The sequence below is a fragment of the Magnolia sinica genome, chromosome 18 (genome assembly GCF_029962835.1).
Source record: "Magnolia sinica isolate HGM2019 chromosome 18, MsV1, whole genome shotgun sequence".
Taxonomy (NCBI): Eukaryota; Viridiplantae; Streptophyta; class Magnoliopsida; order Magnoliales; family Magnoliaceae; genus Magnolia; species Magnolia sinica.
In genome coordinates, this window is record NC_080590.1 from 36,842,484 (window position 1) to 36,862,229 (window position 19,746).

The following is a 19,746-nucleotide window of genomic DNA, read 5'->3' on the forward strand; positions in this document are numbered from 1 at the left end:
ATACTCCATAATTTCATTGGACTTCATTATCATAGCAAAGTTGATAATACTGGAACGGATGGTATCGGTCGCCAGAATGAACTTGAATTCAAACAGTGAAACAACACATAATTCGGCTATCGCATGATAATAGTAGGAAACAAAAGCTGGCATCTTTTCTATTCTAGCACTATCCCCATTGCTGTTTTGCCTAAAAACAATTAAATTACTTTTTTTAATATACTGGGGAAAAGAGTTAATAGCCATTCGATTAAAAACTGAATAAAAGATGGTGGCAGTTGAGTCTGTACTTTTCAAGGGACATTCATTACTTGAATGGACTGCAACATGTCGGAGACCGCAATTACTAGATCGCCCGACTGGATCATACCCCTTGCCTTGAGCAGAGAGAAGGTCCGGTTGAGGTTGCTCTCCATGTCGTCCGAGAAATTCAGGCGGAAGGGTATTAGGCCCCACTGCAGGTTCAGGCGCCTCCGCACGGAGGTTGTGGTTGTGAATGCAAAGATCGGGCAATCTGGACGGCAGCGAGATAGGAGAGATGCCATGTGGGCCGTCTTTGTGTACACAAAGAGTGCATCCACTTCCAAATTGTTGGCTGCAAATCACCACCACCACTGACAGAGTTAATGAAAACACATTGTCATTGGCACCATCAAGATCATCATGATAGACATGAGAACATCTGATGCTACCATTATCAGGAAAAACAAAATGAACCCAAGTGCCCACTTTCATCGCTATCATCATTTGCAACAAGAGAAGCATCCATTGCCACCACAAGAAATAACAGAAAGAACACAGATAACCACACCATCATCATCAACAACAAACAATAAGAAGAAGAAATCATCACCGTCGTCGTTGTCGTCGTGAACATCTAGAAAATTATCATCGTTGTTGTGGCCAACAAAAACAACAACAACCAAATGATTGAATGCATATTGAAAGGTCAGACTTCGATTATTGTAATTGTAGATAAGCCAAGTAATTTTGAAATTTTTTGGTCCTTTTAAAACTCAACAGAACCAAAATAAAAAGTTTGATCTGGTTGCTGGAAGAAAAAAAGATACGAATCTCCAAAAGGGGTCACCTAATCATTTTGGTAAAGATTGGTATGTATAATCACTAGCTGAATCTGCATGGGAATTAAAATGGGACACATTACAGAATCACCTAGAAGTTACAGAACCCTGTTGACGAGAGATTCACATGTTTAAAGGTTGCAACAGTGATGCCATGGGTTTGTAAACAACAGAAGGTTCACACTGAAAAGATATTCAATCTGTCGTGAGATTACAAGTTGGAAGTTTACTACTTGTGACAAAAATGGATTACCCTTATCATTCTCTTAGGACGAAAACAAATAGAAGACGATGATGATGGCGATGAAGAAGAAAAATATATTTTCCAATTTATGGAAAGGTATAATATGACTGTTTGGATTCAAGGTAAGTAAAGTGTGTTTCCTGCTAGGTCTGTTTTCGTTTTTTTTTTTTTTCCAGAAACACCCTTATTTTCCCACCCCCCTCCCATTGGAAACATTGTTTTTCTTCCGAGGAAATATGACTTCCTCATTTTATCTCATCACTTCTACCATCTATCTCAATATGCGGCCCACATATGCCAATGTGCCCCTATGTGCTACCATCTATATCCACCTGCACCCGACATGTACCAATCTACCACATGCAGTGTTCAAATTATCTCCGATATTATCTTTATCTCCAGCTCAGCGATACTGATAACACTGGTAGCAATACCGATAACATTGTTAGTATAAAAAATTTCAGGTATTAGCAATGTATCTCTAAGTATCATCAACATATCAATATCGCTAATGTAATCGTCAATATTTTCAACTATGCAAATTCTAGGTGTCGCTTGTATTGCCAATGCATCAATATCGCCAATGTATTGCCAATATTTTCGACTATGTAAATTCTAGTTAATGCTTGTATCATATGTGTAACGATAATATTTCAATAATATCGCCAATGTATTGATATCATCAACATTTTGTTTCTTAGAAAAAAAAAAATATATGTATTTCAAATTTTTTTTTTCATGGGCACATGGTTATATGTAGTATTCAATTTGTCATTGATAATATTGATAACATCTCAATATTATCAATATCGCAACATGTGAGATATCGAGACCACAATATTTTGTTTCCTTTCCAATTGTTGATGATTTATTGGTGAAATATCATGTGTTGCTGATAATTTGCAATATTGATGGATGTTTGGATGGAAGGTTGGATGGTTAAATAGGCCGGATGGGATGGTAGGATTGATTTCTTACAACAGCACATGCTTTTAAGGCCTCATTAAATGGAAATTTGTTATGTATGCAGTTTTTTTGCATTTTAAAAAAAATTTCTAAATATGCAAATATGTACATTTTAACATCTCCTGAAATTTTGATGAAAATTTTACCATTTTCCCCATGTTTCCCTGCATTTCCGGTTATCAATGATACTATCGGCGATATCGATATTGTTTCCATAACCCTGGCTAGCAAAACTCGTAGCGATACCGATAATTCGAACAATGACCACATGTACCACCATTCATCTTCTGTTGCAGTCCGGATGTGCCATGTGTGCCACCATCCATTTTCAAGTGTCCCACACGTGCCAAATGTGCCGATGCGCCACATCCATTTTCAAGCGCCCCACATGTGCCTCGGTTCATCTTTTAGTTCCACCTATCCCACATGTGCTACAGTCTATCTTCAAGCACTCATCTGCCACATGTGCTAATGTAGCACATGCCAACAACTTCCAAGTAAATTTTCCATGAAAATTTTGGTTTTCCAACCAACAAATTTAAAAATGGGCCCAATTTTCATGGAGAATCTTGTTGAAAAACAAACATCAGAAACTTCTATTCCTTTTTACTAGTTTCCTTACTTTTCACTTGGAAACAACATCTTCTGTTCCTTTCATCAATTTAAAGAATTAGGTATGGCAATGGTGGCTGGGTTTGGGTCAGGTACGGGGGTACCGTACCCATACCCACCAATGTGCACTACACCCATACCCATCACGAGCCTGAAATGGGCACCCATACCTGTAACCATTTGGGTGTTGGGTACCCATTTATGAGTTTCAAAAAAAATAAAATAAAGACGACTTGAAATGTACGACCATCACTAACTACTGCTGCATGTCAACCATCTGTCCATCATACTTTGCTAAAGTATCAAAGCTTCTCTTCCACTATCCAATTTCCTTATTTAGGCTCTTCATGCATGAGGCCCAAAGTGGTGCATGTATGCCATCTAACTCAAGCATCAAGTGAGCCCTACCATGATATTGGGTGGCTCAAAAACCTGGATGATCTGATCATCATATGGGCCACACTGTAGAAAACAATGGACAATCTCCCAAAATAACTCCAAATTCACTTGGTGGTCCACATGCGATTGGATTGTCATGAACTCTGGGGCATCCCACTCTCATGACAGGGTGACCCTGCAGGATTAGTTGGATGCCATACACACTGCACACCCAATAGTGGGCTCCATACGCAAAGTGTTGTATAGTAAACTTTATCCTACAACATTGTAAAGGAACAACCATCTTTTTTTATAGTTTGTGTATTAAATGTTAATTACTATTTACTAATAACTAATTACTATTGTAAATTAATTGGGGGTATTAGTCATATACAATGTTCGAATTATCTCCGATATTATCGAAATATCTTCTATATTATCTTTATCTCCAGCTCAGCGATACCGATAACACTGGTAGTATCAGAAATTCCAGGTATTAGCAATGCATCGCTATGTATCGCCAACGTATCAATATCACTAATGTAATCGCCAATGTTTTCAACTATGTAAATTCTAGGTGTCGCTTGTATTGCCAATGCATCAATATTGCCAATGTATTACCAATATTTTCGACTATGAAAATTATAAGTAATGCTTGTATCATAAGTGTATCAGTGATATTTTAATAGTAAATTTTTATTTCAAAATTTTTTCATGGGCACATGGTTGTATATAGTGTTCAATTTGTCATTGATAATATTGATAATATCTCGATATTATCGATATCGCAACATACACGATATTGAGACCACAATCTTTTGTTTCCTTTCCAATTGTTGATGATTTCTTGGTGAAATATCATGTGTTGTTGATATTTTGCAAAATCAACGTATGTTTGGATGCTTAAATAGGTTGGATGGGATGGTTGGACTGATTTCTTACAATAATAAGGCCCCATTAAATGGAAACTTGTTATGTATGCATTCTTTTTTACAATTATATTTTATTTTTCTAAATATGCAAATATGTTAATTTTAACATCTCCTAAAGTTTCACTGAAAATTCCACCGTTTTTCCCATGTTTCCCCGCATTTCCAGTTATCGGCGATATCGACATTGTTTATGTATCTCTGGCCAGCGAAACTTGTAGCGATACCGATACTTCGAACACTGGTCATACATATGATATACATATATTAGATATAATATAATTGGATTTGGGCTGAATTCAGGTATTGGCAGGACAAAACCCAAACCCAACCCAATTATTAACCAGGTTGAAATTAATGCCCAAACCTACACCCACACCCATTTAATTACACCCATTTCCAGTCCATGTTGGGCCAGGCTCATAGGCTGGGTACCCATTGGGCATACCCAGCCCATTGCCACCCACCCCTATAAAACATTATTCTATGAAATCACTTTTTAAAAAAATTAATGAAAATGCTTACCCATTTTGGCGGCAGAGTTGCAAATCTCTTCTGAAATACTATCTGACAAGGAGGATGAAATGCCTGGTAGTTCCATAGCTTCATGCCGCTTCTCCTCTCTCCACCATCTCTCGATTCTTAAGCTAACGCTTCTCAACACAGACAATGCCTTTTCTGGAAACTGGCCCATGGCTGACTCACCAGAAAGCATTAGAGCATCTGCCCGCTGCCTGACTGCTTCAGAAACATCTGCAACTTCAGCTCTGGTGGGTGTAGGATATTCAATCATGGACTCAAGCAGCTGGGAGGCAACAATCACTGGCTTGTTCAACTGCCTACACAGTTGAACAATCTTTTGCTGGGCCGAGGGGACCTGTTCCAATGGAATTTGAGCACCCAGATCTCCTCTTGCTACCATGGCTCCATCCGATGCGCAAATAATCTCTTCCAAGTTCTTCAAGGAGTCGATACTCTCAATTTTTGCAATTACTGAAATGTCACTGCAAACACCAGGTGGTTTTGTCACATTCAGAGAGTAGGGATATTTTGTAGTTTCCTAGAAATTGGAGGAATTTTCATCATTTTGAGAAATATAGGGAGGAAATTTTAAACTCGACCTAGTAGTGATGCACTTGCTGGTCCTAAGCCTAGGTAAATGGGCAAATGGGGAGCCAATTGCTGAAATTTGCCAAAACCATGAAAGCCAACCCCAAATAGTTTTGACAAGGCTATGATGCCTTCGCCATTCTTGAAGTTCGTGAAATCTTTTAGCAGTTTTGAAATTTTCTTTGGTACATAGTTCTACGTTATAATGAGAAAATTAAAAGCATCTCAATCAGTTTAAAGGTTACATGGCTGGCACTCTCCATCATCCACACCATAGATGTAGAACATGTCGAGTGCAATCGTTCCCGTTGATCTGGTGGGCTACCACAGAACAAACGATAGCTAAGTCCATGTGATTTGATAATCGTAACCATTCAATCAGTGTAATTTCCACCAACGAAGGCACGCAAGCACACGCGCGCGCGCGCGCACACACACACACACATGCACACGCACACGCGCGCAAACAAACGCACGCACACAAACGCACGCGCGCGCGCACACACACACATATCACTCAGCTATTTAGCTATCCATGTGCTGAATATATCTCACTCAGACATTCAGCTGTCCATTTTCTGACCATATTTCTGTGGGTTAGATAATCTGATCAATGTATCTATTCCCCTCACATGGTGGCCCACCAGATCAACACTTTCAGTTTCCTTTGAAGTGTGCCATGTGTTACTGAAGATGCAATTGACTAGAAAAAAAAAAAACTCATCTCCCAAGCTTCACTAGTAAACTTCTCAAGTCTCATTAAACATTAAGGTACACACATGCTTCTAAAAGAAGCAAAAGAACAAGATATTGAAAGTGGAAGCTCAAAAATACACTATTTTTTAAAATTCCAAGCATGAAATTATCTTGAATGCGTAACCACAATTATATTCTTCGGAAACAAGCATAGAGACGAATGGAAGCCCACTAGAGATGTTAATTCTCAAATACGAGGGAAAAGAACATTATACACACTATGGATTCTCTAGATTTGGACTAGGGTTTCTTAGAGGGACATGATTTCTCCAGGCTAGGGTTAGAGATGAAATAGAGAGAAGTGTCTCAAACCAAAATCCTACAATGATATTTATGAACCTCCATCCTAGAGAAATCCCAATTAGATACTAGCTCTAATATCTCTTATGTTGTGTTGGTATTGAGGGGTATCTAATTACCACACTCCCTCCTTATAAGAATACCCAATCTATACCCTCCAATCAAGTAGATCTATTGTGAAATCTCTATGACTACAATCTTGTATATGGAATGACATTAAACCAAATCCACAAGTGGATTAGAAAAAATTCATCCCAATCTCCAACCGCTTGGCCTAGACCGTTGATTTGATCACACTTCATTCGGGCATGTTTGATTACATATGTCCAAGCATACATCTCAATGCTCCAATCGTGACACACACTTATCTATTAGATCAAACGGATTTAATCTTTGCAAACTTGATCAATTAAAGCCCATTAAAAATATTAAAATTTTCAGAAACAATTCGCAATAAAATCCGTCTATGTAGTTGATCTAACATCTTAGATTAGTCTCATGTACACCATCAACACCATGCGAATCTACGATCGTCCTCTATCCCATCACGGTGACCAACTGATCTTAATTTAGCCACTTTCCCAGTGTGCTTCTAACCCAGCCAAATATATACACATGGCCTTGAGAATGAACAGTAAAGTAACATCATTTCATTGTGACCTTGCCACGTAGAGTAATAAGGACACAAGAGTCACCAATGGAAGTAGCATACTTGCATAGTGACTGAACTATAATCAATTTGTCGCTTGTAGGTAATTGGTCTTGTAGCACGTGTAGCTCAATTTACACATCATGAACGATCAAGCGTTTGTCGTCTGCGTGATCATCATATGGGATCCATTTGATCAAATAATAATCAACCCCAGCAACAATAAATAAGCTTACACAATCTGACTGGGTATAGAGTCAATCAAGTCAATCTCTGTAAGATCTCATCCCAATCACCTCAAAAATTAGGAGAGGGGGACAAGTCATACGTACATGCACCTCAATATGCATTACTCCTATTGTGCATACTTGCACAATGGTCTGCACCGTGCGAGAAACGGACTGCTACTTCAATTGACGAATGTTGACCACATTTCATTATGATTACCAATCTAAATATTTGTGCATACATTATCATGAAACAATCACATCAATACATGTAAACTCAAACATTAGAAATCTCAATATAATCCAATGAGTAAATATGTACATGTGTCAATAATAGTTTGATGGGTCACACAACATCTAACAATCTCCCATTCAACCTGAAAATAAATGGAATCACACTCCGTAGTCCCATACCTAAGCCATAAAAGAATTGTGTGCAAATGGCTTAGTGAATGGGTCACCCAAAATCTCCCATGTATGATTAATGGCAATCTCATCCTCAGCGACCTGCTTTCTAACAAAGTGATACCTCATTCTGATATGCTCTGACAGTCTGACCTTTAATAAAAGTTGGGATCTTTTGATATGGTTACAACCAAAATATTGTCGTAGTACAAAGGTATGGGCTCTCTAGCCTCACAACGGTACGTCGGTACCCAAACTAGTAATGAATTTCTTTAACCATATGACATCTAACACTAAAATGATGCAAGCGATATACAAAAATTTCATAAATGGACTGCAATAGATCTCTTTCTTGCTCGACTAAGAAATAATTCTACCGTTGAGCACGAAAATACATCCAAATTTAGACTCATTGCTTTCCTCATCTTTAAACAATCAAGATCAATGAATCACTGTACTCTTTAAACACCTCTGTGATAACTTAACATGGAATCTCTCATTACTCTTCCAAAAAAAAAAAAAAAGGAATCTCTCATGCTCACCAAATAAAGAAAAATTCTTTTGGGTAAAAAGAATTTTTACCAATATTGCCATCCTTGGGCTAGCTGCTATCAAGCAATTTTCGGTCCTACCTGAGCTGAAATATGGTGGGTGCATACAGTGGTGGGGCTCAATTTGTATCAGCATAAACAAGGGTGTGCACACAAACCAAAATCTCCATAGTCGGTTCCCTCGAACAAGTTGTTGGTCATGCCACTAGCTTACACAGCATCCCTAATTCCCTACTAACAACGGATCAAGATCTCCCTAAGGAAGAAGATAAACTCTGTATAAAAAGGGAATTCGACTTACCCTAGTACGGGTACGAGAGTTCAAACTACTATTCAATTGATTTTCACTTGAGTTCAATGTGTGGATATCTCACGCAAATACACAAGACAATCGAATTAAACATTGAACCATGCATTGACTATTGATCTTATAACAATTGAAAGCAGAGGCACTGAAAAATATGCCAATTTTAAAATTTTCAGGAACGAGATTACTTCGAATCCATAACCACAATCATCTTATCCGTTGCATGAAAAATGAAGATGAAGGAAAGCCCACCAGAGATACTAATTCTCAACAATGAGGAAAGAGGAACACTAAACACGCTACGTAATCTCTATATTTGGTTGACTAGGATTTCTTAGAGGGAATGGATTTCTCTAGGGTAGGGTTAAAGATGAGAGAGAGGTGCCTCAAACCAAAACCTTACATACATATTTATAGACCTTCATCCTAAAGAAATCCTAATTAGAGACTACTTCAATATCTCTTATGTTATGGTAATAATGAGGTGTACTAAATTATTACACTCTCCTAAGAAGAAAACCCAATCTACACCCTCTAATATTCCCTTGGGGAATGGCACATTGCACTAAATCCACAAATGAACCAGAAACGATTTGCCACAATCTCCAATTGCTTGTCCTAAACCGTTGATTTGATTATACTTAATCAGGTATATTTGATTCCATATGTGCATGTGCACAAATCCCAATGCTCCGATTATGATAGCACATATCTACTTTTGAGATAAACGGATTTTATCTTTATAAACTTGATCTATTAAAGCTCATTGAAAATATTAATATAATAATATATAAATATTTTTCAAAACCCGCCCAGGGTTTGGGCGAATGGTAAGAGTCATGGGTTTGCTCCCCACAGACATGAGTTTGATTCCCCTCCCCGTGCTTTACCCGATGCATGTGGTTTGCGGGTGATGATTGCATGCATCCATAGGGATTAGTCTCTCCTTAAAAAGAGGCAGGTACCCCCTGTCATCATAAAAAATAAATAAATAAACATTTTTTAGAAATAATTTACAATAAAATCAAACCATCTATTTGATCTAATGCTTTGGATAAGTCCCATGTGCATCATCACCATCATTCATTCATTTATGATCTTCTGCTATCCTATATCCGTGACCTAATCTTGATTTGACCAGCTTGTTTCTAACCTAGCCAAATTTGTTCACGTGACCATGAGAATACACATCAAAGTAGCGGCATTACCCAATAGCAGAGTAATAAGGATACAAGAGTCACCTACAAGACCAACACACTCGCACAACGACTAGACTAGAATTGATCTATTGTTTATAGGCATTGTTTGGAGGATCCTAGATATTATCAAAATATCCTCAATATTATCCGTATATCTAGCATGACGATACCGATAACGCTAATAGCGATACCGATAACACTGGTAGTATAAAATATTCCAAGTTTCGGCAATATATCACTACGTATCGCCAATGTATGATATTGCCAATGTATCACCAATATTTTAGACCGAGTAAATTCCAAGCGTCTCTTATATCGTCAATGTATCAATATCGCCAATAATTTCTACTATGTAAATTCCAGGTATCACTTGTATCGTCAATATATCAGCAATATTTCAATAATATCGCAAATGTATCAATATCACTAAAAAAATTTAAATTCGTTTATTAAAAAAATTTACTTCAATTTTTTTTATGGGCACATGATTGTATAATGAAATGCATGTTTGTATGCATGTGTATGCATGCATGCATGGATGGATGGTTGGATCATGGATGGATGGATCCACCATTTTCCCTATGTTTCCCCAGTGTTTCCCTGAGTCAATGATACATATGCTTTTAGGCCCCATTAAATGGAAACTTGTTATTTGATTCCTAAATATGCAAATATACATCTTTTTTAGTATTATCTAATTCTTAAATATGCAAATATGTGTATTTTAGCATCTCCTAAAATTTCACTAAAGAATTCCACCATTTTCCCCAATGTTTCCCCGCATTTCCGGGAATCGACAATATTATCAGCGATAATGATAATGATTTTGTATAGCGAAACTTGTAGCGATACTGATACTTTGAACACTGCTTTAGGTAATTGGTCTCACAACATGTGGCTCAATTCACGCATCATGAATGAACAAGCGTTCATCATCTATGCAATCATCATGCGAGATCCATCCAATCAAACAATAATCCATCCCCACTGCAATACATAGGCTTACATGATTTGACTGGTATGGAGCCGATCGCATCAATCTTTGTGAGATCTTATCCTAATCACCTTCAAAATCAAGGTGAAGGTACCATCTCATACGTACATGCACCCAGTATTCGAAATATCGGTATCGCACAATGTATCGCACCCTTGGGATACAGATACGTATCGGTTATCGCATGGGATATATCGTTTGTATCGCATAGTTTATCGCACTTTTTGGGAAACATGGGGAAACATTGGGAAAATGGTTGAATTTTTTAATGAAACTTTGAGGATTGTTAAAAAGGCCCTTAATACACACTTTTAAATCATAATATCTCAAAAAAAAGATGCACATAATAAATTTCCTTTGTATAGGTTCCTAAGTTATGCGATGTTTAACTGAACTAATACAACTATTTTTAAATTGAATGGTGTAGATATTGCTCTAATATGGTCTAATATGATCTCTAAAAATAGATGAACGGTGTATATATAATAAATACATCACTTTGGGCCCATATAACTTTGATCTCCTTTGAACCGTTCGTGCAACTGGAGCTCGAGGAGCATCAGTGCTCGTCTTTGCATGTCACGGACGCGGATTGCGTCCTACCCCTGCCCGTCTCTAGCCCCAAACGGTCAGTTCTATGGGTTGGGCCCACCTTGAATGTATGTGATCTATCCACACCATCCATTCATTTTTCCATCTAATTTAAGGGGGTTGAGCCAAAAATTGAATCATATCCAAAGATCAAGGGGACCATACCAGAGGAAACAGCAGGGATAATGATATCCATCGTTGAAACCTTGTTAGGCCCAACAATGATGTTTATTTGTCATCCAACCTATTCATAAGATCGTACAGACATGGATGAAGGGAAAAAATAAATATAAACTTGATCCAAAATTTATGTGGCCCCCAAGAAATTTTCAACAGTAGACATTCAATTCAACTGTTTCCTATGGTGTGGTCCATTTGAACATTGTATATGTTTCATTTTTGGGTTGAAGCCCTAGAATTATCTATTAAAATAGATGGACGGAGTAGATAAAATACATAAATCATGGTGGACCATAGAGAGTTTACTCAGCACACTAAGCGTAGTGAGTTACTCCGTACGGTAATTGGATTGCGTACTGAGTTATTCAATATGCTTTTATCGTACTGAGTAAACTCAGTTGGGCCTACTATGAATTTACGTGGTTTATCCACACCGTCCATCCATTTTTACAGATAATTTTAGGGGTTGATCCCAAAATTGAAGTAAATACAAAGCTCAAGTGGACCATTACATAGGAAACAGTGTGGAATAATGATTTCCACCGTTGAAACTTTCCTAGTGTCTAAAGTAATTTTTATTTGCCATCCAACTGTTCGTAAGATCACAAAGACATGGATGAAGAGAAACCACAAACTTCAACTTGATCCAAAACTTCTTTGGCCTCCAAAATTTTTTTAATGGTAGAGGTTCAATCAAACTGTTTCCTGTGGTGTGGTCCACTTGAGATTTTAATTCGCTTCGTTTTTGGTTCAAGCCCTAAAATTATCTTTTAACGTAGATTAACGGAGTGGATAAAATAAATAAATAACAGCGGACCCCACACAGTTTACTCAGTACCCAGTACGCAATCCGCTTTCTCAGTACGCAATCCGCTTCCAGCGCGGATGACTAAACTCACGTCACCAAGTTACGTGGGTCCCACCATGATGTATTTTTTCTATCCACACCGTCCATCCATTTGAACAGATGATTTTAGGGGTGAGTCAAAAAATGAGTCAGATCCAGAGCTCGAGTGGACCCCACCACAGAAAACAGTGGAGAGAGTGACGTTCACCATTAAAAATTTCTTGAGGGCCACAGGAGATGGATGATTAAGATGATATTTGTGTTTTCCATTATTCCATATCTTTCTGGACTTATGAAAAGATTAGATCACAAATAAACATTATGATGGGACCTCAAGAATGCTACGAGTTTCAATGGTGGGCATCACTCTCTCCGCTTTTTTCTATGGCGGGGTCCACTAAAGATTTATATCTACATCATTGTTTGTGTCATGACCTAAAAAATTATTTTCAAATTAATGAACGGTGTAGATATGGCGCATACATTACCGTAGGACCCACAGAACATGGACACCACTTTATATGATTGTACATTGAGAAACTCAGTACGCTTAGCGTACTGTGTAAACTCATGTGAGGTCCACCACGATTTATGTATTTTATCTGCTCCGTCCATACATTTTAATAGATAATTTCAGTGCTTTAGCCCAAAAATAAACCAAATACAATGTTTAAATGGGCCCCACCTTACAAAACAGTTGAATTGAACATCCACCGTTGAAATACCATTTTTGGCCACAAAAGCATTAAATTTAGATGACTAATAAACATCACTGCAGGGCCCATATGATCTTATTAAATTCATATTTTCCTTTAATCCACGTCCATATGATCTTATTACCGGTTTCGATGACCGATAAACATCACTGCAGGGGCCAGAAAGGTTTCAACGGTGGAAATCAGTGTCACCACTGTTTCCTGTGGTATGATCCACTTCCTGTTCTAATTTTTGGGATCAACCCATTAATTTATACGGGAAAACAGATGGACGGTGTGGATAGACCACATACATTAAAGGTGGGCCCCAACTGAGTTTACTGAGTACGATAGGAGCGTGCTCAGTAAACCACACCCGCGCCGATCCCCATTTCACCCCTCCCGCCCATCTTCTTCATTTTCCCTCTCTGTCACGAGCGCTCTCCCTCTCCTTCACGCAGCGAGGTACTCTCTCTCTCTCTCTCTCTCTCTCTCTCTCTCTCTCTCTCTCTTCTAATTCAAAATTTTTTGATTTTCCACAACCCACGGCATCGGGGTGGGTTGTATTGGTGATATCGGCGATATTGACGATGTATCGCATGATGCCGACGATATATCGCACGATATCGACGATAATATCGTACGATATCTGAAGTTTTGGATTTTTGGTATCTTCCTGGTGTTATCGGCGGAGTTTCGTCTCGCACTGGTGCGATACCGATAATATCGGCCGATATATCGGCCGATAGTATCGATATTTCGAACACTGCATGCACCTAAAATCAAGGTAGAGGTACATCTCATACGTACATGCACCTAAATGTGCATTATTCATGCCTACCTACATGATGCTACACCGTGGGCCAAGCCGAATATGGCCACATCTTATTAGGATGGCCAATCTAAACATCTATGTGCATACATTATCATGAAGTGACTACATCACACATATAAACTCAAACATCAGAAAATCTCAATATAATCTAATCCATAAATATGTACACATGTCAATAACAGCCTAATGGGCCACGCAATGTCTAACAGATATTTTAAAACTGAAGAGTGTTTTGCTAAGACAAATATGGGCTATCCATGCTGAACTGGAACTGAAGTACACATGCAACTTGATCACTAAAAGTCAACAGATTTTTGAAATCAATGTGAAGGGAGGTTAAGTGGTTAACTTAAATTTTGTACGAACATAAGAACGATCATCCTATTTCTATTGTCAAACAGATAAAAATAAATAAATAAAATGACCATAGATTTGAGAAAGATTTTATTATTTACCTATCACGACTCCGTGCAGCAATGTAGCTTTTAAGATGATTAATCACTTCCGCAGACTTGACAAATGAAATTGCTATAAAATCAACACCCTCCGCAATCCCGAAATCAATGTCCAACCAATCCTGCATAAAGCAAGAAGCATGAGGAGATGATTCACATAGAAATCATGGCAAAGTGCAAAAAAATCTCCTTTTTTTTTTTTTTGGCAGGAGACAAACAAATGCCTGGATGAAACCACTTTTAAAATACCCTGAGAAGCTTAATATGGGGAATGCTCAGCTGATGCTTATATATATTGCATGCCATATGGAGAACAACTATCAACCAATAGCAAAGCAGTGAAAAATCAATGGGTACTACTGAAACCATACATGATACATGTAGGCAATAGGCATGCATGCACATGTCGGATTTGAACTGTTGCAGCCATTCTTTGGGGGGGGGGGGGAGCTAGCCCAGGAGCTGTCGCCAGACCAGGATGAAGTCAGCCCAAGTCCAGCCATAAAACGGGTGAGAGTTGAGCTTGGGCCGGTCTCAATATAATTGTTGTTAAATCTAGTCCTTGGCCAGGCACATTTATTTGCCGGGGCTAAAATCATGGAAAAACCTAATCCAAGGGTGTAAAGTAAAATCTAAGCCCAATTTATGGGAGGTTGGGTGTAGGCTTGACGGGCCAAACAAGCCCCACTGACAACCCTAGTCTAGAGTTGAGAATTTGATCACTGGGGCCTTTCCATCATTGTGAAAGTGAGGAAGTTGAGTATGAACTCGACGTGGAAGAACACACACACACACACACACGCGCGCGCGCACACAAAGGCATTCATTGACATAAAAAATAAGAGTTTTTTTTTTTTTTACTTCTTCTTTTAAACAGTAAAAGTCAGAGTATTTTCATAGATATAGCTCAATATGCACACACGCATGCACACTTTAAGGGGCACCAACCTTAGGAGATATTGTGGGGAGCATTGCATTGCGTTCTCGCACCAGGCTACCATCTCTCCAGAAAGTCAGATTAGCCCGTGGTAGCATCAGCCCAGGATCAGTACAGCGGCACTTAACATCTGGACCAATCTTCTCAATCACCTCAAACCTCACCATTCCACCATCCACAAGGAGTTCATCACCCACCTTCACATCTGAATCACATCCAAGCTTGTTTAAAATTCGAATTCTCTCTCTCTCTCTCTCTCTCTCTCTCTCTCTCTCTCTCTCTCTCTCTCTCTCTCTCTCTCTCTATATATATATATATATATATATATATATTATTTGAGATAAAAAGAGTAGGCAATGAAGTCTTCAACCAAGATATGGGTCTATAAAATTATGACCTTCAGCAAAGCCATCATAATTCACATTGATGGTGCGATCTGGGAGTGGCAAGTTAAAAGCCCGAACACTGAAAGTCCAGATCTCTCCATCCTGCATTAAACAGATAGGCGATTAGTATTGATGTGCTGGCAGAACATAAGATCTGAATATATATAAAACATGCAAGTTACATCATGTTTCGTGCTGAATGACTTGCATTCTATTATTCTATTGCATGTGGTGACTAAACTAATGCGACTATATTCAAATTTAATGCAGAACATTTAGAGTGTATGTGATGATCATTGCATCCAACACTCCTAAATACTTCGAAATTAGTCTCAATTGACAGCTAGTTGAAGGGAAATTTCAAAAAAAAAATTAATTAATTAAAAAATTAGTTTTTTTTTTAAATTGTCGAGGACTTGACAAATCAATAGATCAACCCTCATACATGCTTGATTTCATGTTTAGAGTGCAATATTGCAAGCAATTAGGGGGAAATTGGGAAAATTTTGAATTTTCCTCAAAATTTTCCAATCGGACCACTTCAACTCAAATTTCAAAATTAGAGTGTATTTGATTGTTCTTTCATCAAATATTCCTAAATACTTCAAAATTAGTCTTAATTGATAGCCAATTGAAGGAAATTTTCAAAAAAGAAAAAAAAACATGAAGAACCATTGGATATCGAAATCAAAGCTCTAACTCCATGATTTTTCATGCAAAACATAAAGAACCAATGGATTTTTAACCATATGATACTGATTTAACATAATTTTAACAAAAAAAAAAAAGGATCGGAAATTGAAAACGCTCACTGGATCGAACATGTGGGATATATCGGCACTCTCTATGCATTTTGTATCGCACAAGTGGTATACAAGATATATCGTGGGATATATCAGCTGATATCATCGATATTCAAAACATTGCGCACATGTGCGCGCGCGCGCACACACACACACACCACATGGGCACTCAATCCCACGACCTTGGTGTTGAAACAGAGTCTACCACTGAGCCATGGAGCCGGACTCAATACGAGATTTCCACTTGCTATCAAAACAAGAACTCAAAATTGGAATTCACGTTTTAATAGTTCTCAGGGAATTCATATTGGATAATTATTGTTTTTTCGTTTCTTTTTCCTTGGATTCCACATATCCAAACATGCCCTAATTGTTGCGTTGTCTTTGATTTTAGCCATGAGTAAAGGAAACAAAGTCCAAATTTAGCAAGATCAGCTTAGTAACTAAAGTTGTAGAACATAACTTTATTATATGCCATATGGAAATGAAAAATCTGCTTGATTAAAATCCCATGATTCAGAAACTTCAAATTCATAAGGAATCTACAAAATGACTACATAATACTTAGAAATCAAGTCCAAAATGGTTTCAGCAAACTAACCAAAACTCCATTTCTTTGCAACTGTTCTACAATGACTCAGTCTTCTCAAAATAAAAAGCAATCACAAACTTGCACCTCTTCCCTGATCCAGTTTACTTTTGTCAATGTATGATATGAAGGGAATGGTAGCACACTATTACAAAGTGGGTGCTATTGAAGAATCGCAAGTAGAATGGAAAGGGAGCTGATATCAATCTTGGTGGATGCAACTAGTGGTTCCCTGATCAGGAATACAAACAATAGCAATTCAAATGGGTCCCCATAGTCCAACATGTGTAGCAAACTATGGGACTTCAATTGGCCTCGACAATTTGAGACCAAAACTATATTGCAACTTACTATGAAAAGTTATTTAAAAAAAGGACTTGCTTCTCTTTCTACTTACTCAAGATTGCATTTGGCCAGACAGAATTATGATACCTTGAGAGTTTCACCACATTACAATAGAACCAGCATGTTGATCAGAGGAAAAAGAAAAAGAAAAATTCCTTACTTTCCTCATTTGACCATTCTCAAATCAACAATTGTAATTTGAATCCGCAGTGATAACAAATCTTCTAATAATTATAGCATTTAATCATAACAATAATTTCAATTCCAATAATTTTCCAATCTTGAATTATACAATGCTCAACTCAAATGAGTACAGTACACTCGGGTTTCTAGTTCGTAATAGTGGGGTCCATGGTTCAATGATTCAAACCATTGATTTAATCTCCCCATTGACCCCAAATTGAATCTGTAGCCTTTTATCAAAAGAATGTGGACCAATGCTGTATTTCTTACTTAACCATCAATTTGCTGCCCACCAGTTGAAAGGATAGGATTTTCCAATCTGCGAAATTTCTGGTGGGCACGTCATCCACCATCGTGTAGACCGCACAACAGGGGACAGTTGGGATGGGACTCCCACCGTTAAAAACCTTCTAGATTGTGTGTGGGGCCCACTCTGTTGGGTGCAGGACATCTAATCAGTCTAACAAGTGTGGCCAACTTAAAAGCCGAACACGATAGCATGTAAAACAGTTCACCCAGAAACTCTTTTCAAGTGTAAAGTGTTTACGATTTAAAATTTTACAAGCATCCAAACGACCCCTAATTACAATAAACAGAAATCAGAAAAGAAAAAGGGAAATGAAAATTCAGGATCAAAATTCGAATTTACCTCGGCTTTGGTCGATGAGGCAGACCCTCCAAGATCCCCCATGTGGATCTCACTCCCCTCAGTGTCCATCATGATCGCGACCGCATACCCCTTCTCGTCATTCAGCCTGCGTACACTGTCGATTATGTGGCGGTGCCACTCACGCGTGCCGTGGCACATGTTGATCCGCGCGACGTTCATCCCGCCAACGGCCAGCGCCTCCAGCTGCTCGAACCCGCATGTGGCGGGCCCGATCGTGCACACCAGCTTGGTCCGCCGCGTGCTGCGGAAGCCGTTCTCCTTCAGCTCCGTCTCGGTCACCGAGTCAACCTCGATCGCGCCGGCGTCGGAAGGAGGCGGAGGGAAGGCGGCGGTGCTGCCTTTTCCATTGTCAGTGGATAGGATGGAGGATGAGGAATCAACGGCTGAGATCGGAAGACGGGGGAGGGAGATGCGTCTGCGATTGAGATGGATTTGGGAGAAGGGGAAATTGGAGAGCTTGGAGACGGATCGGTTTGGAGAGGAGAGAGGAATTCGAAAATGGAGGGTTTGCGCCATTTCTTTCGACGGACGGGGATTGTATGGGCGGGATGTATCTTGTGAAATTGAACGGCTGGGGTTCGGTGATCGATCGAGAGAGAGAGAGAGAGAGAGAGAGAGAGAGAGTTGTAAGAAGGGGTAGTTGAGGGGGTTGGAGCTTCGAAGTTGTCGCCTGAAAGTAAAGGGTAGTTGAGGGAGTTAGAGCTTCGAAGTTGTCGCCTGAGAGTGTCGAGCGAGGGGATAGCCAAGGAAGAGGAGATGACGGAAATGCCCTGATTTGATACTCCGGCCAGGCATGGAACTTGATACGCAGGCAATCAGAAACTGTACACGTGGCATGCATTTACTCAAAATAAACCGACTGATTTTGTAACCACTGTCTATGAGTTACAGTCCGAAAAACAGGGAAGCGGATTGCATCCTGCCCAAGTGTACAAAACAGGTAAGATTGAACGCCCACGTTAAAAAACTTCTCGAGAGTAGGGAAGTTTTGGTCTTTTGGATCCAGCTGAGATTTGCAACTCACTACTGTGAGGTCTACTATGGTAAATGTATTTTATCCACTCCGTCCATCCATTTTACCAGATAATTTTAGCGCTTGATCCCAAAAATGATGCATAGATACAACTCCAATGGAACACACCACAGGAAACAGCTGAATTGTTTATCTACTGTTGAAAAATGCCTGGGGGCTACAGAAGTTTTTGATCAAGATTATATTTGTGTTTTCCCATCATCCATGTCTTCATGATCTCATGAACAGATTGGATGACAAATAAACATCACTATAGGGCCTAGAAAAGTTTCAATGGTGGAAATCATTATCCCACTGTTTCCAGTGGTATGATCCACTTGATCTTTGGATATGCTTTAATTTTGGGTTTAACCCCTTAAATTAGATGGAAAAAGGGATGGACGGCGTGGATAGACAACATATATTCAAGGTGGGCCCAACTAAGTTTACTCGGTAAGGTAAGAGCATACTGGCTAACTCAGTACGCAGTCCGATTTCCCATGACATAT

The 19,746-nt window shown here is 38.8% G+C and overlaps 1 protein-coding gene across 1 annotated transcript; it reads right to left on the reverse strand.

The window, feature by feature from the left end:
• Position 1: 1 nt before the first annotated feature.
• Positions 2 to 18,948, reverse strand: LOC131232575 (pyruvate kinase isozyme A, chloroplastic-like). Its single transcript, XM_058228887.1, has 6 exons — positions 18,205 to 18,948; positions 15,647 to 15,737; positions 15,261 to 15,454; positions 14,313 to 14,434; positions 4,737 to 5,215; positions 2 to 595 (listed from the first exon to the last, which is right to left on the reverse strand). Exons 1-6 carry the CDS (start codon positions 18,739 to 18,741, stop codon positions 294 to 296), a joined length of 1,725 nt encoding a protein of 574 aa, XP_058084870.1. The 5' UTR covers positions 18,742 to 18,948; the 3' UTR covers positions 2 to 293.
• Positions 18,949 to 19,746: the final 798 nt, after the last annotated feature.